The sequence below is a fragment of the Mustela erminea genome, chromosome 2 (assembly GCF_009829155.1).
Source record: "Mustela erminea isolate mMusErm1 chromosome 2, mMusErm1.Pri, whole genome shotgun sequence".
Taxonomy (NCBI): Eukaryota; Metazoa; Chordata; class Mammalia; order Carnivora; family Mustelidae; genus Mustela; species Mustela erminea.
Genome location: NC_045615.1, coordinates 35,029,553 through 35,052,127, shown reverse-complemented (window position 1 = coordinate 35,052,127; position 22,575 = coordinate 35,029,553). Strand labels below are relative to the sequence as shown.

Below are 22,575 nucleotides of genomic sequence, written 5' to 3'. Positions count from 1 at the left end.
GCCTGAGAGTGCTCTGTGTGGGCACTAGCCAATGTCTCTAGGAATGGCCAAGGGTCTGAACACTTCCAGCCCAGACTTGAAGGGACAAACCCAGACAGCAGTCCTGGCAAAGGCAGCCACTGGAAGTGGGTTCCCTGGACCATTATCACTCGTGGTTTTGGCACAGGGGTGCAGGAACAGATGGGCGCTTTGGGCGCCCCCTGAGGTGATAGCTGGGGATGTGCACTGCCTATTGGAGGTTGCACAGCTCAGCAGAGATTGCCGAGGGGGAGTCTGTGTGTTCTGGACAACCCAAAGGGGAACAGACTGAGACTTCTCTCTGAGACAGAGTTCTGGGTGCAATTTGCTTTCCACTAAACCTCCAAAAAGCTGCAAAAATCTACCAAAGAACAAAAACTTCCAGAGAACAAAAGCTTAAAACCAGTTTCCACAGAGCCTAGCCCCTTGATAAGGAGCAGGAAGACTCAACCCAAGCAAAACTGAGTGAAGAACAATACAGCAGCCCCCTCGCCCAGAAAGGCAGCTGAAAGAATGAGAGAACAACCACAACAGGGTCCCCATAAAACTGTAAAACCCTAATATCAGGTGAAAACAATATATTAAGCTTCTGGTATTGCCCTAAAACTGGTATATTACATAGATACAACTTCTATTTTTAATTCATTCTCACTATTTTTTTTAACCTACTTGCCATTACAACTAGAGGTTTAATACAACATATTCCATAATAATCTTTAAACTTGAACTTCTTTCATACATATACCTCTATTTTTCTTTTCCAAAGATTTTATTTATTTATTTGACAGAGAGAGAGAGAGGGAGATCTCCCTGCTAAGCAGAGAGCCCAATGTGGGGCTTGATCTCAGGACCCCAGGATCACAATCCAAACTGAAGGCAGAGGCTTAACCCACTGAGCTACCCAGGCATCCCTCTTTTTCTTTTCTATTTTTTTTTTAATATACATATACATAAGCTTAAAGGTAATCCTCTTTCCCTAATCATTATTACCCCTATATATAAACCAGTTTTAATCTCCCTTTATCTCTGGAAAGTTGAGTCCTTTAACAAAGATATCAAGATACACCTAGGAAGAATCAAAATAAACTTCCTTGCCCACATCCAGGATTTATAACCACCTTCCCATCTTTTTCAGTCAGTGTTCCTCTGTAATTGTTTTTGTTCTGGTATTATATAAATCTCATCCTTGGGGTTCATGTTGGCTTTTTTTTTTTTTTTTTTGATGTCTGTTTTGTTTTGTTTTGTTTTTCCTGTCATTTACTTTTGTTGGTCTTTTTTTTTTTTTTGTCCAATTTGTTTATATACCTTATAAATCTTATCTCTAGGGAATATTTTAATTGGGTCTTCTGTTTCTCTCTCTCTCTCTCTCTCTTTTTCTTTCTTTTTGATGGTGACTTCGATTGCTCAGAAGCATTCCAGGGTGGACCTTGCCTGGATCGTGGTTGATATATTCAGCTACAGATCCCCTCAACCACCTCTCACCAAAATGACTAGGAGGAGGAACAACCAACAAAGGAAAAATTAAGTGACTGTGCCCTCTCCATCAGAGCTATTGGATATGGACATAAACAGTATTTTGGAAAGCGAATTTAGGGTAATAATTATCCAGGCAATGGCTAGGTTGGAGAAAACCATTAATGACAACATTGAATCAATTAAAGCAGAAGTGAAAATCACCTAGGAAGAAGGTAAAAAATGCTATCAATGATTCCCAATCTAATCTAAATTCCTTAACAGGTAGGGTCACCAAGGCAGAAGATAGAATTATTGATCTAAAAGAGAAACTGATAGGAAAAAAAAAAAAAAAAAAAAAAAAAAAAAGGATCAGGAGGAGGCCTGGAACAAACAGCTTAGAAGCCATGAAAGTAGAATTAGGGAAATAAATGTCTCTATGAAACATTCCAATGTCAGAATTATTGAGATCCCTGATGGAGAGGAGAAAGAAAGAAGACTAGAAGAAATGGTTGAACAAATTCCCCATGAAAATTTTCCCAGTCTGGGGAATGGAACCAGTGTTTATGTCCTGGGGGCAGAAACACTACTCCCCCCAAGATAGATGCATCTAGAAAGACCTCGAAACATGTTATTGTGAAACTGATGAATAATAATTTTAGACAAGAGCTCTTAAAAGTAGCTAGGGGGAAGAGATTCCTTACATACAGAGGAAGGTCCATCAGAATAACATCCGATCTGTCCATAGAAACCTGACAAGCCAGAAAGTTCTGGCAAGATATATTCAGGGCACTAAATGAGAAGAACATACAGCCAAGAATACTTTATCCAGCGAGGCTGACATTCAAAATGGATGGAGAGATAAAGAGGTTCTAAGACTGGCAAAGTTTAAATGAGTAAGTGACCACTACGCCAGCACTACAAGAAATATTAAGGGTGGTTCTATTAAAGAAGAAAGAACCCAAGAGTGTCATGGAACAGAAATTAACACAGACAATCTATAGAAACAAGGACTTCACAGGCAATGTGCTGTCAATAAAAACATAATTTTCAATAATCATTCTCCATGTGAATGGTCTAAACACTCCCATAAAATGGCACAGGGCTGTAGATTGGATAAAATGACAGGACCTGTCCATATGTTGTCTACAAGAGACCTATTTGGAACCTAAGTCTACATCCAGACTGAAAGTGAAGGGTTAGAGAAGCATCTTGAATGCCTCAAAAGAAAGTGGGGTAGTAATTCTCATATCAGATAAATTAGATTTTAAACTAAAGACTGTAGTCAGAGATAAAAAGGACACTAGATCATTCTCGAAGGGTCTATCCACCAAGAAGATCTAAAAATTATGAATATTTATGCCCCCAGTATGGGAGCAGGCAACTACAAAAAACAACTGTTAATCAAGATATTCATATCAATATGAATGCATTCATAGTAGGGGATCTTAACACTTTACTCTCAGTAAAAAACAGATCATGCAGGCAGAAAATCAAAAAAGAAACAAGTGCATTGAATGACACATTGGACCAGATGGACCTCATAGATATAATCAAAACACTCCACGCTACAATAACAGAATACTTATTCTCTTTGAATGCACAGGGATCTTTCTCCAGAAGAGAATACATTTTGGGTCACAAAAAAGGCTCAACCAATACCAAAAGACTGAGATTATTCCCTGCATATTTTCAGACCACGATGCTTTGAAACTGAAACTCAACCACAAGGAAAAGTTTGGAAGTAATTCAAACACCTGGAAGCTAAAGACCACCCTGCTTAAGAATGTTCGGTCAACCAGAAAATCAAAGAAGAACTTAAACAATTCATGGAAACCAAAAAGAATGAAGATACTTTAGCCCAAAACCTATGGGATACAGCAAAGGTGGTCCTAGGGGAAGATACATAGCTATCCAAGCCTCCCTTAAAAAAAAAAAAAAAAAGAAAAAGAAAAAGCCAGATTATACCAGCTCTTGTTACACCTCAAAGAACTGGAGAATCAACTACAAATTAAGCCAACCCCATACACAAGAAAGGAAATAATCAAGATTAGAGCATAGATCAATGAGATGGAAGCTAGGGATATAGTAGAGCACATCAATGAAACTAGAAGGTGTTTTTTTGTTTGTTTGTTTGTTTGTTTGTTTGTAAGAATCAATAAGATCAATAAATCATTGGCCAAGATAATCCAAAAGAAAAGAGAGAGGACCTAAATTAATAATATTATGAATGAAAGGGGAGAGATCACATCTAATACCAAGGAAATAGAAACAATCATCAGAAATTATTATCAACAGTTATGTGCCAATAAGTTAAGCAACCTAGATGAAATGGATGCATTCCTAGAAACCTAAAAACTTTCAAAACTAAATCAGGAAAATATTGACAACCTGAATACACCAATATCTAGTAATGATATTGAGGCTGTGACCAAAAACCTCCCAGAAAACAAGAGCCCAGGACCTGACGGATTCCCTGGAGAATTCTACTGAACATTCAAAGAAGAAATAATACCTATTCTACTGAACCTGTTCAGAAGATAGCAACAGAAGGAAAACTTGAAGACTCTTTTTATGAAGCCAGCATTACCCTGATCCCCAAACCCCACCAATAAGGAGAATTTCAGACCAATATCTCTAATGAGTATGGATGCCAAGATTCTCAACAAGATCCTAGCTAATAGGATCCAACAGTAGATTAAAAAGTTTATCCACCATGACCAGGTAGGATTTATCCATGGGATTCAAGGATGGTCCAACATTTGCAAATCAATCAATGTGATAGAACAAATCAGTAAGAGAAGAGAAAAGAACCACATTGTCCTCTCAATTGATGCAGATAATGCTTTTGACAAGATATAGCATCCATTCCTGATTAAAATGATTCAAAGTATAGAGATAGAGGGCACATTCCTCAACTTCATAAAATCTATTCCTGAAAAACCCATAGCAAATATCATCCTCAATGGGGAAAAGCTGATAGCCTTTCCTTTGAGATAAGGAACATGAAAAGGATGTCCACTCTCACCATCGTTGTTCAACATAGTACTAGAAGTCCTAGCAATAGCAGTCAGATAAAAAAAAAGAATAAAAGGTATTCAAACTGGCAAAGAAGAAGTCAAACCCTCTCTCTTCACAGATGACATGATACTTTCTATGGAAAGCTCAAAAAACTGTACCCCCAAACTACTAGAACTCATATAGCAATTCAGTAATGTGGCAAGATATAAAATCAATGCACAGAAATCAGTTGTTTTCTTATACACTAACAATTAAAAAATAGAAAGGGAAATGAGAGAATTTATTCCATTTACTATAGCACCAAGAACCATAAGATACCTGGGAATAAACCTAACCAAAGAGGTAAAGAATCTGTACTTGAGGAATTACAGAACACTCATGAAAGAAATTGAAGAAGATACAAAAAGATGGAAGAGCATTCCATGAGCATGGATTAGAAGAATAAACATTGTCAAAATGTCTATACTGCCTAGAACAATCTATACTTTCAATGCCATTCTGATCTAAATTCCACCGGCATTTTTCAAAGAGCTGGAACAAACAATCCTAAAATTTGTGTGGAACAAGAAGGGACCCCAAATTGCTAAGGAAATGTTGAAAAAGAGAAACAAAACTGGGAGCATCACGTTGCCTGATTTCAAGCTTTTACAGCTTTTAAAAAGCTGTGATCACCAAGATAGCATGATACTGGCACAAAAACAGACACATAGACCAGTGGAACAGAGTAGGATCCCAGATATGGACCTGCAACTCTATGGTCAAAAAATCTTTGATGAAGCAGGAAAAAATATCTAGTGGAAAAAACTCAGTCTCTTCAATAAATGGTGCTGAGGAAATTGGACAGCTATGTGTAGAAGAATGACACTTGACCATTCTCTTACACCATACACAAAGATAAACTCAGAATGGATAAAAGACTTCAACGTGAGGCAGGAATCTATCAAAATCCTAGAGAACATAGGCAGTAACCTCTTCAACATTGGCCATAGCAACTTCTTTCAAGCTATGTCTCCAATGGCAAAGGAAACAAAATGAAAATGAACTTTTGGGACTTCATTAAGATCAAAAGCTTCGGCACAGCAAAGGAAATAGTCAATAAAAGAAAGAGGCAGCTGACAGAATGGGAGAAGATATTCGCAAATGACACTACAGACAAAAGGCTGATATCCAAGATCTATAAAGAAGTCCTTAAACTCAACACACACAAAACAGGTAATCACATCAAAAAATGGGCAGAAGGGTGCCTGGGTGGCTCAGTGGGTTAAGCCTCTGCCTTCGGCTCAGGTCATGATCTCAGGGTCCTGGGATCGAGTCCCGCGTTGGGCTCTCTGCTGGGCAGGGAGCCTGCTTCCTCCTCTCTCTCTCTCTCTGCCTGCCTCTCTGCCTACTTGTAATCTCTGTCTGTCAAATAAATAAATAAATAATATTTTAAAAAAAAATGGACAGAAGACATGAAAAGACACTTCTCCAAAGAAGACATACAAATGGCTAACAGACACATGAAAAAATGTTCATCATCATTAGGCATCAGGGAGATTCAAATCAAAACCACATTAAGATACCACCTTATACCAGTTAGAATGGCCAAAATCAACAAGACAAGTGTTGGAGAGGATGTGGAGAAAGGGGAACCCTATTATACTGTTGGTAGGAATGCAAGTTGGTGCAGCCACTTTGGAAAACAGTGTAGAGATTCATTAAGAAATTAAAAATAGAGCTTCCCTATGACCCTGCAATTGCAATACTGGGAATTTACCCCAAAGATACTGATGTAGTGAAAAGAAGGGTCATTTGTACCCCAGTGTTCATACAGCAATGGCCACAGTGGCCAAACTGTGGAAAGAACCAAGATGCTCTTCGACAGATGAATGGATAAAGAAGATATGGTCCATATATATAATGGAGCATTATGACTCCATCAGAAAGGATGAATACCCAACTTTTGCATTAACATGGATGGGACTGGAAGAGATTATGCTATGTGAAATAAGTCAAGTAGAGAGAGTCAATTATCATATGGTTTCACTTACTTGTGGAGCATAAGGTATTACATGGAGGACATTGGGAGATGAAGAGGAGAAGTGAGTTGGGGAAGATTGGAAGGGGAGACAAACCATGAGAGACTGTGGACTCTGAGAGAAAATCTGAAGGTTTGGGGGGAATGGGGGATGAGCCTGATGGTGGGTATTATGGAGGTCACATATTGCATGGAATATTGGGTGTGGTGCTTGAACAATGAATTTTGGAACACTGAAAAAAATAATAAAATAAAATTTAAAAAAATGTAATAAGAATATAAACTGACTGGTGTAAAGAGAAGTAAAGTGTAGCTTTTGTTTTCTTTTCTTTTTTTTTTTAAGATTTTATTTATTTATCCGACAGAGAAAGATCACAAGTAGACAGAGAGGCAGGCAGAGAGAGAGGAAGGGAAGCAAGCTCCCCGCTGAGCAGAGAGCCCAATGCGGGACTCAATCCCAGGACCCTGAGACCACAACCCGAGGCGAAGGCAGCGGCTTAACCCACTGAGCCACCCAGGCGCCCCTAGCTTTTGTTTTCATTCTGTGACAAAAGTGGACTCTGGTGACAAGATATTATGTAAAATATATTAATAGCTATATTAAAGGAAAAATGTATTCTCTAATCACTTGAGTCAAATTGTTTTAATGTAAAATGAAATAATGATTTTTATATTTGGATATTTAATTGCATAGATGTTTATATATACTCATCTCTCTCTCTTTCTCTCTCCCTTTTATCTCTACATATATCTTAATATCTGGATCAATCTCTATTTGTCTCTATATATCATTCATTTTAGAAACTCTAATTTTAACAATTAATAGATTCTCGAGTTTTTAAAGAATAATTTTTGTTAATGTTTCTTGCAAGGAATAAATAATTACTTTCATAAAATAAGCATGAAGTGGAGGAAGAGCTACTTTATGTCTAGCACTATGGAGAGTGCTCTATAATATCTACACAGATACCCCTTAGTGAGTTAATATTCGTACCAGATCATGAAAGATAAAGAAATTAGAGCTCAGAGAGGTTATGTAATAGCTCCAAATCATAGAACTATTATGTGGTAGGACAATGACTCTAACTCATGTCTAATGGCAAAGTTCATGCTCTTCTGTGATAGCAATCTGCTTTTTTGGATGCATGTTGTATCCCATCACTACTGAAAGGGAAAAATGACCCGTGAATTTATTTTTCACGAAAGCAGAATGGTCAATAATTTTTTAAAAGTGCAAATAAGAAGATGAAAGTATCACTGGTGGCTCTGTGACTGTTTCCTTTGGCTTTTTTGAAAATATCTACCTATCCAAAATGCCTTTTGTATAGCCAATATTGGTCTTTGTCCATGGAATTACTAGAAGAGAACTCAGAGCAATCCTTAAGAAGTAGGTTACAAAAGCCAACACCTTTTTCTAAAGTGATCTCCACTTGATTTTGGTTTTGTTTTTGTTATACAGGATTCTGACAGTTTATTGAGTACTAGTAGACATCCCAAGGAAAGCTTGTCTGCTACCACACAGACATTCTTACATTTCAGTTTTTTCTTTTCTGTAACTCCTAATATTCTGCTAAATTTGCTCATTTAGTATTATTCAGATTTAAATTATGTGCATATAATTCCAAAATGAGTGTGTTCATGTCAACAAAAACCAAGAGAGTGAAAAGTCAACCTATGGAATGCAAGAAACCATTTTCACTGAGCATGAGAAATGCAAATCAAAACTGCAATGAGATATTATCTCACATTTGTTGGGATGGTTATTATTATAACAAAAGATAAAAGTATGGTCAAGAATGTGGAGAAATTGGAACTTTTGCGCCTTGTTGGTGGTAATGGAAAATGGTATAGTCATTATGAAAAGTATAGCGATACCTCAAAAAATAACAATGGAGCTATTATATGATCCAGTAACCCAATTTCTGGGAATATAACCAAAAGGACTGAAATCATGATCAAAGAGCTATCTGTACTCATACATTCATTGCAAGAGCATTCACAATGGCCAACATATGGAAACAACTCAAATATCTATTGACAAATGAATGGATAAAGAAAACATTGTATATACATACAATGGAATATCATTTCACCTTAAAAAGAAGGAAATCCTAACATTTATGACAACATAAATGGATCTGAAAGACATCATGCTAATTGAAGCAAGACAGCCACAGAAATACCAAGACTGTGAAACTATACTTATGTGAACTGTCTAAAAGAGTCAATATCATAAAACAAAATAGAATGGTGGTTGTGAGGTGATGTGGAGGAGGGAAAAATAAAGAGTTGTTCAGAGGGTATAAAGTCAAAGTTATACAAGATGAACAAGCTCTAGAGATCTGGTACACAACCCAGTGTCTATAGTTAACAAAAAAATGTCATGTACTTAAAAACGTAAGAGGATAGAATTTATGCTGTGCTCTTACCAAAATAAATGAGTTAATTCAGTTAAAAAATGAAATCTGTTAGTTTGCTCTCTCATTTTTTTTTAATATTTTATTTATTTGAGAGAGAAAGAGAGAGATAATGAGCAGGGGTGAGGGGAGAAGCAGGAAGGAGAAGGAGACTCCCACTGAGCTGTGAAACCTATGCAGGGCGTGATCCCAGAACCCTGGGATCATAACCTGAACTGAAAGCAGACACTTAACTGACTGAACCACCCAAGCACCCTTTAGTTTTCTCCCTTTCTCTTTGAAAATGTTACATAATTTAAATACATAAGGAACATCTACAAATAATTTGTATCCAGACGAACAAAATCCTCCAAATCTTTCACTTCTATTTTCCTATAACATGACTTTGAAAGTTCTATAAATACAGATGTTGTAAGGCCTGAATTACTAAAATTGAAAAAATGTTATCTCTTATTTTAATACCATGCAATCTCAAAAATTATTAAAAATGGATAAAGAAGATGTAGTGTGTGTGTGTGTGTGTGTGTATGTGTGTGTGTATATATATATACACACACACACATATATACACAATGGAATACTATGCAACCATCAAAAGAAATGAAATCTTGCCATTTGCAACAATGTGGATGGAACTAGAGGGTATTATGCTGAGCAAAATAAGTCAAACAGAAAAATACAGTTATCATATGATCTCTCTGATATGAGGAATTTGAGAGGTAGGGCAGGGGGTTTGAGGGGAGGGAAGGAAAAATGGAAACAAGATGGGATCGGGAAGGAGACAAACAATAAGACACTTTTAATCTTACAAAACAAACTGAGGGTTGCTGGGGGGAGGGGGGTTGGGAGAGGGCGGTTGGCTTATGGACACTGGGGAGGGGATGTGCTATGGTGAGTGCTGTGAAGTGTGTAAGCCTGATGATTCACAGACCTGTAACCCTGGGGCAAATAATATATTATGTGTTAATGAAAATAATTTTTTAAATGTATTATTTTTACCTAAAAGCTTAAAGTAATAAGTAAAATAATATAAAAACATGATTTCAGAAGCTGTTTACAATTAAACAAACATTCATATGACTAAGTGTATGAATCAAATTATTTTAAATCTTCCTTAAAAAAAAAAAAATTATCCTCAAATTTACATGCTGGTAAATTCTTAGTGATTAACCCACTAAAGGAATTCTGGCTAAGTATTTTATTCCTGTAACTAAGGAAATATATTAAAAAATTACTTGAGGGGCGCCTGGGTGGCTCAGTGGATTAAGCCGCTGCCTTCGGCTCAGGTCATGATCTCGGTGTCCTGGGATCGAGCCCCACATCGGGCTCTTTGCTCAGCGGGAGCCTGCTTCTCTCTCTCTCTCTGCCTGACTCTCCGCCTACTTGTGATTTCTCTCTCTGTCAAATAAATAAATAAAATCTTTAAAAAAAAAAAAAAAAAAAATTACTTGACCAACAGTAAAAGAAAATCAGAATAGAAAGTTGAAATTAAAATGTGTCACAAATGTCATCATAAAGGACAAAGAAAGCCAAAGTATCTAATTACTTGTCACCTAAAGTTATTTTTTAACAGAAAGTGAATTGCAAATTGATATTTAGCAGAAATATATAGAAGGAGTAGAAAAATTATGGTAGACCTTACCCAGGTTATTAAATCCATCTTTCTTTTCTGTTTTTCTACCTTAAGAATTTTCTTTTTAAATATTTGTTTGTAACGATCACTGTCCTAGACAGACCAAATATAGACAAAAATATATTGGTAGTCAGGAGTTAGATAAGATCCTTCTTCCCCATGGGATCCACTAATATGTCATGTACTCACTGATTTAAAGAGAAATAAGATTCCAAGACAATGCTTTACCCTTTTTCAAAAACTTGGTTCAGAGAAATAAGCAAGCCAAACTAGAGTCCTCCAAATATCAGGACCCTTGCAATGAATTAGATTAATAAGACTTGTGAATATAACAAATCAGACTGAAAAGCAAAGAAAATAGTCATGCCAAATACATCCAGACCCACTCCTAAAACAATCAAACCATGGCATACGGAGACTGAGGAAAGTAAGTGTCTGCGGGATGTCCACTGAACGTTCATTTGATACATGCTATAAGAGGACTTTGAGGCCCAAGCAATTTAGCTGTAACTAAAAATCCATCTATATCATCCCTACCCTATCCATACCTCTTTCACTAGGTAATATTTTTTTTTAAGAATGATACATTTTTGTCTTATTACATGGTATAACTGGGAAACATGTACAGCAATGGAGAAGGACTTCTAGCCCTAAATGGAGAAAACACCCCAGGGATTGATGTCTTATGGTGAGTGTCTTACAGTGGCAGTAACCATAGGGCTTACTGCAGAGAAGCCCTGCTCTAGGGCTCATGAACCACTGACTGCAAGGCAACTGAGAGAAAAAGAAAGATATGAATTTATTAAACCTATAGGATCCCTCTTTGCTGTATCTTGGAACCTTGAAATGCCCATGTCCTTTGGGAGAGGGATTTTGTGGCAAGTTAAACTCCTCTATGTGTGAATGGGAAGACAGGACCTGAAATATAGTGTACTACTTGCAAAGGAAATAAAATCATTCTAGTGTTGTATTAAAAATTTTACAAGCTTGTTTAATTCGTAAATCTGATTTTAATATTTTAAGATTCTTATATTTCTTATGCTTGAATTTTTTTTAATGCATTCTTCATTTTTGCCAAATTTTCTGGTGCTTTTTCTTTTTGAAGAAAATAAAAAGCTTCATTGTAGAGTACAACGTGTGTGCGTAAGTGCACTGCAGGTGTATACATACGGGTCTTTCTAGCAGAATCTTCAACAAAAAGAGAAGAGATGTCTTCATCCACTCCTGCTTCATTCTTGGCAATACAAGTGTATGCTCCTGTATCTTCATAGCGTACATTGCTTATATGAACCTCACTGCCATTTGCTGAAAACAGAAGGCAAATGCAACTTGTAAACTACGATTTTAGTTTTGGTACAGTGCTTTCCGATTACACAGTCAAGCAGTTCTCTTAGCTTGTCGTAATTAAACTGTTTTCCTTCCTACTTCCATGCTTTGGAGGCATGCCAAATTATTCCAAAATCATTCAAGTGTTTCATAAACTGTGTTGTCATTCTATTGAGAGCCCAAAACTCTATGTCAAATGCACAAGCTTCATATTTTACCTTTATTTCCTATTTCCCGCATTTCATGTGTATGTCATATTGATGACTATAATTCCACTTATATATTTATTTTTAGTATTCAGAATCCACTTTACAAAATTTTAAAATAATAGCAATATGGTTCATACACAGAAGAATATGGATAAAAAGACTTTTCATAAAGATATTCAGTGAGCTACATCATGAAATATAGTACAATTGCCACTTATTAGGTACATTATTGAGACCGTATTATACATCCGGAATTATAAGGTAAGGAAGGTATTAAGTAAGGAGAACAGAAAGGGCGCCTGGGTGGCTCAGTGGGTTAAAGCCTCTGCCTTTTGCTTAGGTCGTGATCCCAGGGTCCTGGGATTGAGCCCCGCATCGGGCTCTCTGCTCAGCACGGAACCTGCTTCCCTTTCTCTCGCTCTGCCTTTCTGCCTACTTGTGATCTCTGTCTGTCAAATAAATAAATAAATAAAATCTTACAAAAAGAGAGAGAGAAAGGTAATAACATGTGATTTGTCTGTAAGATTTCAGTCTTTTGCCAGAAATATCCATAAACAATATTATAATGATATTTGTTATACTGATATACAGTCATAAATTGATACAATCAGTATACAACCAAAGGATTAAGAGAATAATTAGCGCAATTTTTCAATCTTGGTAAGGTAACTTTTTTTTTTTTTTTACTTTCTAGTTCTTCATTCAAGACACACACGTTATTTAAAAAATACATATTCTTAAGGGCAACATAGTAATTCATTTAGATGGATCTACTTTAGTAGTTTTATCTTTAAAATAGTAAGTCCCCTCATTAAGACAATGTTATTATGAAGAATGCTATTATGAATATAACTCTTAATAAAATAACTTCTTAAGCTAAACTCTGATTTCCTAATGTAGAAATCAGAGCATAATTAACCACCAACTGTGTTGGAAATATGTTGGAAATATACAAGGTACCTTAACATATTTTATATCTTAATTGTCCTAAATAATTCATAATTTTCAGAACAGAATCAGAAACTCATAGATTGATCTTATGGAAATCACTCAATTCAAAACATAAGGGCTAGACACCTATCAGACCCTAAAATTCAGTGTTCGTTGTGCTCATTTGTTTAGGTTTTTTTCTCTCTCTCTCTCTTTCACTTTATTTTCATTCATTCTTTGTTTCTGAGTGTGTTTGTTTCATATTATCCAATCACAAGAACACCACGCATCATGTGTGACAGAGTAATATGACTATTTAAGACAGATAAGTGATGAAATAATCCATAAACCTGTTTGGGGAAAGGACATAGAAAACCAATGGGAAAAAGAGCTAGGGAATGCCAGTGGCTCTCAAGGGATTTGAATGGGATATGGAGAGGCAGTTAGTGTTTAGCAGTTAGTGTTTGGGGCAGGAATAATGATTCAGATAACTTGAACCTTTTTCCTCACATTACAGATGGTATTGCTCACCTCCATTCCCTGATCCACTGGTGAGAATCACTACTCCAAAACAGAAGGTTGACCATTTGGTTTTGGGTTGTGGGTGCTTTTTCTGTTTTGTTTTGCCATTAAAGGCTGGGTAGATATGCTTTGTAGGCAATAAAAGTTCCTTTAACGCTACTCACCTCTGTCATAGCAGCATGAAAGCAGCTATGAACAATATTTTAAAACATGAGTGTGGCTGTGTTCTAAAGACAAAAACAAAAACAAAGCCCCCCAAGTGGCTTTATTTACAAAATGGGCCGTTTCCCAGATTTGGCCTGTGGGCCAAATATACATTAATTTTAAGCCTGTGTCAGCTTCTTGTTTTGCATGATATATAGCTTTCTCCAAAGAAAACACTTTCTCTTAAGAACCGCACACTTAGCAACCTAAATTCTCTAGATTTTTTTTAAAATCAATTTATTCCTTTTTCAAATGTTCTTTTCTCAATATTGTTGTATGTCCCCCTAACCTACATGCTTCAACTGTCTTCCTCCTTCGCTACATAATCTGCCATTGCTAGATGTTTTCTACTCTATTGCCAGAACTAGCAATTTCCTCATCCATTTATCATTCTGACACATATACCTTACCAACTGCCAAAACTAGAAAAAGTGGACGTATCTCTGCACTTAGTGTCTCTGCATCTAGTTTTCTGAGTACATTAAGAGACAACTGCATAAGCAAATTTACAAATTCACAGTTTTCAGTTTGCAGGATGTTCCATGCTTGGTATTCACTTCACTTGACCTTGACAGGTATATGCCTTTCATTTCCTGCTCTGTTTTTATTTCAAATCTTTACTCTGTTTGATGTTTCCCATCCTAATACTACCTTCTCACCCGAAGCAAGTGACCTTGTTTTTAAATCATGAAGTGCATACATGTAATTAACAAGTAAACCCAAATCATTTTTCAGTATATATCCTTATTAAATCATCACATTTTATACCTTAAACTTACACAATGCTATCAATTATATTCCAGTCAAAGCTGAGAAAACAAGTAAAGCCAACTTCCTATTTCCATCTACAGCTTCACATGTATTTATTTCTCAAAAGAAGCTCTCTGTTTCTTTCCAAAGAAAATGTCCTTTCTTTTCTTTATGATTTCTACAGTTATTTAGCCATCGTTCCCCACCTCCATTATCTGCACATATTTTTTCTCTCTTAGTATTTCTTCACTCGATGTTCTAAGAAAAAAAAATATCATTTGTCCTAATCCTTTCCATCAAGAGCAACTACATTTTCTTTTGTCTTCCTTTCAAAATCTGAAGAGATTTTTATACTTTCTTACTTCCTCTCTTCTAAACCAAGGAAAATTGATGACTATGAATAAAGTTTTTCCTAAGTGTCAAAAGGTCAAACTAATCACCTGACCCATGAATACATTTCAGTGACTTTCCTCGACCTTTCTGTGCATTTAATATTGTTGAACTCTTTCCCATACTTCGCTTTCTTTTATGTAGGATCACCTTTTTCTCTTGCATTTTGTTGATTTTTAGTCTCCTTGTGTTATTTATCATGATTTGCCTTCTAATTAAACATTTCTGCTTTTCTAGGATTTTACTTCCTCTCATTAACATATCATCCCATCCACTGATGTATTCAGTCCATGCCTAGACTTAGACCTTACATGTAATCGTTAACTAAGCATTTGTTGAATAAATGGATAATTAAACTATAGGATTTGGTAACATGTAATCATACAGAAAGCCACAGGGATTTCACATGCATATGCACCCAGATTTATCTCTTAGGTTGTGCTCTCCACTCACTTTTCATTTTTCATTCTCTCAAAACTTCAGTGATTTTCTCATTAAAAAAAAAAAATGATAATAGCTACCTTACAAGGGCCCCCACCCTTTCACTATTGAATCTGGAGTGTAATCAGCCCCTCATATGTGCCATTGTGTGTATTCCTAGAAACAAAGATATAATATGCTCATCTAATACTGTTTACTGCTATTAAATGGGCAAGAGATGACAAAGGCAGAAACTAATTAGGACTTTCTTCACTTTAATTACTGTTTATCAGATAAATCCTTTTCTAAGATTATAGACACTAAAAATGTAATCAGTAGATGTAAACATGTAAATTCCTTGAATTTACTTCTACTAATATAGAGATTTGTAGAATCTAGGTTTTAAAGGTCACAATTACTTTCATATGTCATTTCTCACTTACAAAAATAAAATAGTTAATATTTCAAAAAGATTTATTTAAAAACATTTATCAAAACGCTCACTGTTAAAGTGTAATAAGAAGTAAAGTCTATGCTTATACAAATAATGCAAAAACGAAAATATATTCACTTGTAGTAAGAATCAAAGGAATTTAAAGCATGCAGTAAAGAATATAGTGTCATACAACAGACACTCCAATAAAAAGACTCGTCATGTTCTACTCTTGATGGTGGAACTAAGATTTATGCATTTTTAAACTTACTGGTATACTCAACATATATGCAACTGCTTTTGCATTATTTAGGTATTTGGAATTACAAAGTATTTTTGTTTGCTTTCTACTTACCACATATTCATTATTATTATAATCTGTATAATAATTCTGTCTCATATTAGACTATTCAAACTTTGAATATTTATATGTTAAAATTCAATAATAACATTAAATACCTTTCAAACATAGGTAGTGTGAAACATATTTAGTATCACTTTTTTTCTTTCTTTATTTGCAAGTTATGCTACAAAATATTCACTAAGGGATTCTATACTATTGACACCCTCTAAGATTCATTTTTAAAGTATGATTTAAATATTTAAATAATCCCTTCAAAATGTATTCTATGAAGAAATCCATTTATTCTGTTCAGCATTTCTGCTATAATTCATAGAACAATTACTTAAAAGATACATAATATTTTACTTATTGCTGAAATAATAGCATAACTAATTATTATGTCATTATTATTTAAAACAAAATATACTAATGGACTCTATTTCAAATAAAATGTCTTAAGAACAACTATATAGATTTTTTCATATACATGACATTTGGTTGCCATCAACTAGCTTTTTTATTTTTTTTTTCAAGTCATGTAAACTCTGTTATAAATTTCAGTATAAAATTTCTGCACAGTCATTTAAGAGGAAAAAGTGAAAATAAAAAGCACCTTGAAGTGTGAGTTGTTTGGACAGCTTTGGCGTTATATCAATTCCATTCTTGAGCCAGCCAAGCTGAGGGTTTGGTATCCCCTCTGCGTGGCACCTGAGACTTGCAGTTACCCCAGGTTCTCGAGCCTGACTCTCTGGATACACCCGGATTACTGGAGGGACTAAAAAGAAATGGGAAAAAAAATGAATTAGTAAGCCATATTCTTTGATTTTCTAAAAATTGCAGTATGAGAAATTGTTAATTATGTATTTTAATGATATGTATTTCCATAATCTTAGTTTCCAAATATCATCATCTGCAAAAATGTACCACTTACCTTTAACTGTACCAGTAACCTTTAGTACATAAAGGTTACTCTGAGACTGTGCCAGGAAAAATACAAGCTGAGTTGGTAATAAGAGAAATTTTCAAAATATGATAGCATTAAAAAAAAAAATACAGAAGCCAACTTAAAGGGACTTTTATTTGTCAAATATGAGAAAATTTGAGCATTAAAATAAGGAACAATAGGGGCGCCTGGGTGGCTCAGTGGGTTAAGCCTCTGCCTTCAGCTCAGGTCATGATCTCAGGGTCCTGTGATCAAGCCCTGCATTGGGCTCTCTGCTCATCAGGGAACTTGCTCCTCCCTCTCTCTCTGCCTGCCTGTCTGCCTACTTGTGATCTTTCTCTCTGTCAAATAAATAAATAAAATCTTTAAAAAAAAAAGAATTCAATTGTATAAATAAATAAATGAATATAAAAATGAGGAACAATGAAAATCTTTTCCTTACCATAGCATATATAAAGGATCAGGATAACAATTACATTTACAGAAGCATCCAAAAAATAAAATATTTAGAAATAAATTTCAGCAAGGAGGTGCAAGATTTTCACACTGAACACGGCAAAATGAGTTGAAGTATATTTAAAAAAAATAATGAAAAGTCATGAGTTTATGAATTGAAATAATTAATTAGTAGGATAGTAAGAACTGGTAAGAATTGTAAGATGACAATACTCCACAAAATTGATCTATAAATACAATGTAATCCTTACAGAAATTCCAACTGCATTTTTTTCTTTTTGCAGAAATGGAAGCGCTAATCCTCAGATTTCTATAGAATCACAAGGGATCCCTGAAATAACCAAAACAACCTTGAAAAATAGTAACACTGGAGGTCTCATACCTCTCAATTTCCAAATATACTATAAAGTATGTGTATAGTATATATATAGGAATCAAAACAATATGATACTGGCGTAAGGAAAAAACTCAAGTCTATGAAATAGAATTGAGTTGGGAATGCAGGAAAAACCTATTAATCTATAATTAATTGATTTTACAATAAATGCCAAGAAATAGTCTTTTCAAGAATTGATGCTGAAACAACATCTGTATAGAAACAAATGAACATAAACTCCTACCTCACAACTTATATAAAAATTAACTTAAAATTAGTAAAAAACCTAAATGTAGGAGCTAAAATAATAAAACACTTAGAAGAAAAAGGTAAATCTTCCTGAACTTGTGTTTTACTATGTTTTCTTAGATATTATTACTCCAAAACCCAAGCAACAAAAGAAAGATCAATAAATTGAACCTCATTAAAATTAAAATTGGGGGTGCATCAAAGGACACACACTATCATGAAAGTATATATACAACTCACAGATTAAAACAATATTTGAAGATTGTATCTGATAACATAGTAGTGTCCAGAATATATACTGAGCTGTTATAACCCAGAAACAAAGGGCAAATCACTCCCTCTCCATAGCAAAGGAAACTGTCAACATAATGGAAAGGGAACCTACAGAATGGGAGAAACTATTTGTAAACCAGATTATCTGATAGTGGTCAATATCTAAAATATACAACTCATGCACTTTAACAGAAAAAGCAATTTAAAAATGCCCAAAGTATGGGGCGCCTGGGTGGCTCAGTGGGTTAAGCCGCTGCCTTCGGCTCAGGTCATGATCTCAGGGTCCTGGGATCGAGTCCCACATCGGGCTCTCTGCTCAGCAGGGAGCCTGCTTCCCTCTCTCTCTCTGCCTGCCTCTCTGCCTACTTGTAATCTCTCTCTGTCAAATAAATAAATAAAAGCTTTAAAAAAAAAAAATTAAAAATAAAATAAAATAAAATAAAAATGCCCAAAGTACATAAATATGCATTTTCCAAAGAAACTGCAACCTCAGAAAGGTCTAATACAGGGACCCCCTGGCTAAGCTGTTCTCAAATTCCTTAGTTGTCTTATTTCTCTACTTATTACCTCATATCTCGATTTTCCTGTTATTATCTCATAAGATTAAAAAAAAAAGTTTGTTGGTTTAAGCCACTAAGTTTTAGGATAATTTATTGTTTGCTAATATGTATAGTAAGTTTCTTGGTTGAAGAGGTTTTGCCTTATTTAATCTTTATATCCCCTTACATAGTTGAGTGACAAAAGCACTATAGAGCAAGAAGTGTTCCACAGAATGCGTATTACAGACACATTACACATATATTTTATTCACACTCACACTTTAGCATTTGTTATTTAGAATGACCATGAGAACATATGTACTCTGCATTTTCCTTAGTAAGAATATGACTTGGTAAATGTGGAGAAACATCCTGGTTCTCAGTGCAAGAATTTTCTGCTGAAGCTCTCTTAGCAAAAGACAATAGACAGGAATGTTCATCAGGACCATCCTGCTCTTTGGTTAATTCATATACATATACTTTGAACTGCCTGGTTTCTTTTATTTTTCACCCAATGGAATGCCTGTCAAAGATGCAAAATCAAAAATCAGACTGAGACTCTCTTTAGGCTCTCAACGTGAGACCCAAGTTAATTTCAGCACTGTTTTTTCTAGCCATTGTATACACAAGTTAGATTGACTAACGAATAAACGTCAGCCTTCTAGGTCTACTGAAGTCATAAAAGCAATTCAATCCAAGAGACAAGTTGAAGCCACCACTGGACTACAGATACGCAGATCATCCTACTGGCACTTTCATTCTGGCTATACACTAGAGGTCCTAAACTGGACTCATATCAGCTCTTACATGGAGACAAAGGGAAGGAAGTGGTACTTGGAAATGCCCAGTAATCCTTTCAAATTGAAGCTGGGTCTTTGTTTTGTGAATTGCCTTTAATAGTTTCTGAAACAGAAAAGTAATAAACTTCCAAATTTCCAAGCACTAGATTTTTGCTGTATTCTTTCACCCTCTCCTAAATATAAGTCAGAACAAATGCAGTATGCACAAACATCCAGAACAATAAGAAGAGTAAAACCAGGCTCTTTAATTTTTTTTAACCTTGATGACTACTTAAATGGGTATTTTGAAATATATTTTCAAAAATAGTCCTCATAAAATTTTGGCACATACTTTCTTAGTAACATAGAGCACAAATTTAGGCTTTTAATTTACATCTAAAAGGACAGAGTATTTTTTGTATCATTTTATTATATTGGAGGTTCAAGTTAATAACTTTTTAAAGAGATAGAATAATATATTTCCAGCCAAGCCACATTACCATAAGATCTGGAGTAAAGAGAATTTTTTCAAATACTCAGACCTAATCTCTAATCTCTTAACAACTCAGGAGTTAGGAGATGAGCTTTTTAAAAAGACTTACATAGAGTGCCAAAATGGAAAACTACTCTCTCAATAAACATTTAATAGAAGAAAATGTATCTTGCCATAAAACTTATAGCTAAAGCAAGGGCCAAGGTTTCTTACAACATTCTTTGGAATAGCAAAACATTGAGATGACCTAAGTATACTGAAATTAGTTTGAAACGAAGCACATCAATCAACTCAATGATAACAATAGCTTCAACATCATTTATATTTAAAAATGTAGATATTATATAGGTCACCTATACTGTCACTAATACTTCCCTAAGGACAACTTTTCCAATAAGATATTCAATTTCTCCTTGCGTTCCTAGTTGTTTTCTACTTTATTGACACATTTGCATGTGAACTGAAAGGAAAACAATGAATAATAATTTTTGCCACATTGAACTTTTATACCCAAATAGACACTATCATATTTTAAAAAAAATAATAATACTCATATAATATGCTTCGTATATTGGTATCAAGTGATGGTCTGAAAAATATCTCTTAACTTACACAAAATTGAAGGATAAGTGATTGGCATAACAACTATTTAACCTCCGTGACAAGCTACACATTTTAAAATAGGTTATTTTTCCCGGGATACATATTATGAAATATAAATGAGGATTGATGGCAGCCTGAATTAAAAAGTCAATAATCCTCCAGAGAACATTTCAAGCCATTTGTTACAGTCATTTTTAGTTAGGAGGTGCACTCTATGAACTTGTCTTTCCTTGCTGTTGCTATTGCATGAATAAAGAAACTGATGAAAAGGATCAAAGCGTTTTCACATTGGATTTAGAATCCAATCTGCAGCCCGGCTAGCTCAGTCGGTAGAGCATGAGACTCTTAGAATCCAATCTGCGTGTGCTACCATGAAAATATTTAAATAAGGCTCCCAATATCTCAAGGAAAAAGGTAATATTTAAACGTAAGTGTCTATGTACTTAAAATTTCCTAAGATATCCAATGTCTCACAAATTTACTCTTGAAGCAGTTTTTTTGATATAATATTATCTAATAAAGTCAAATGATATCTATGTAAGTAGAGATTATTGCATATTGTTCAATAGCATCCCATAAAATATAATCAAATAAGTTTTTGTCACTTAAAATGGAACAGATATGAAAGGATATAAATATGTGAATTTTATTTATGAATAAAATTTAAGAAGCATATAAAATGTGATCTATTTATTCTGAATTTTATGATAATATAGAAATATTTATTGAGCAACTTCTGTGTGTAGCATATTGTGGTAAATGACTTTCTCTCTCCATCTCTTACATGCTCTCTTTTATACACTAACATGTTGATTGGGTATTGAGCTCAGGTTTTGAAATTAGCCAAATAAATACTGGAAAAATGGATTCTTTTTTTTTTTTTAAAGATTTTGTTTATTTATTCATTTGACAGAGAGCGATCACAAGTAGGCAGAGAAGCAGGCAGAGAGAGAGGAAGGAAAGCAGGCTCCCTGTTGAGCAGAGAGCCCGATGCGGGACTTGATCCCAGGACCCTGAGATCATGACCTGAGCCAAAGGCAGCGGCTTAACCCACTGAGCCACCCAGGCACCCCTGGAAAAATGGATTCTTACCCTAAATTGTATTATATGGTACCAACCATAAAATAAACGTTCCCATACACATAACTACTGGAATTTGTTGATTTGAAATCCAAATATAAAATCTGAATTAAGTGTTTTAGCCATTATATATAAGGTATATTTGAGGTCCTTGAAAATTATATTTTAAAATGTGAAGGTCAAGTAATTATCAGTGCATTTATAGAAATTTGGAGAGGTATTAATAATTCATCTCAAACGGTTACAACTTTTCAAAGAAACTGAACTGTTTCTTTCCATAAGCCAGGTAAGATAAATATCATCATATGACTGTATTAAACTGATAAAATAAATCTGCATTTAATTTAACCTAATAGTTCTTAGAGCATAAAGTATAAATAATAAGATACTGTGTACAGAGGACTAGTTGCTCTAAAAATACATACTTAAGGCTATTACTTTTTAACTAGTTATAGAAATTAAAATGAAATGGGGTTCTGCAGACACTTCTCCAAAGAAGACATACAAATGGCTAACAGACACATGAAAAAATGTTCATCATTAGTCATCAGGGAGATTCAAATCAAAACCACACTGAGATATCACCTTACACCAGTTAGAATGGCCAAAATCAACAAGACAGTAAACAGCAAGTGTTGGAGAGGATGTGGAGAAAGTGGAACCCTATTATACTGTTGGTGGGAATGTAAGTTGGTGCAG

The 22,575-nt window shown here is 34.9% G+C and overlaps 1 protein-coding gene across 4 annotated transcripts in view; it reads right to left on the bottom strand.

Annotated features, from left to right (window-relative positions):
* FSTL5 (follistatin like 5) overlaps positions 1-22,575 on the bottom strand; it is a 761,141-nt gene that overhangs the window by 141,782 nt on the left and 596,784 nt on the right. For all 4 annotated transcript variants that reach the window (XM_032332636.1, XM_032332637.1, XM_032332635.1 and 1 more), the window contains exons 9-10: positions 16,699-16,860; positions 11,729-11,863 (exon numbers count right to left, since the gene is read on the bottom strand). In XM_032332636.1, the coding sequence (XP_032188527.1) occupies positions 11,729-11,863; positions 16,699-16,860 (297 nt within the window). The remainder of the gene's footprint in view (positions 1-11,728; positions 11,864-16,698; positions 16,861-22,575) is intronic.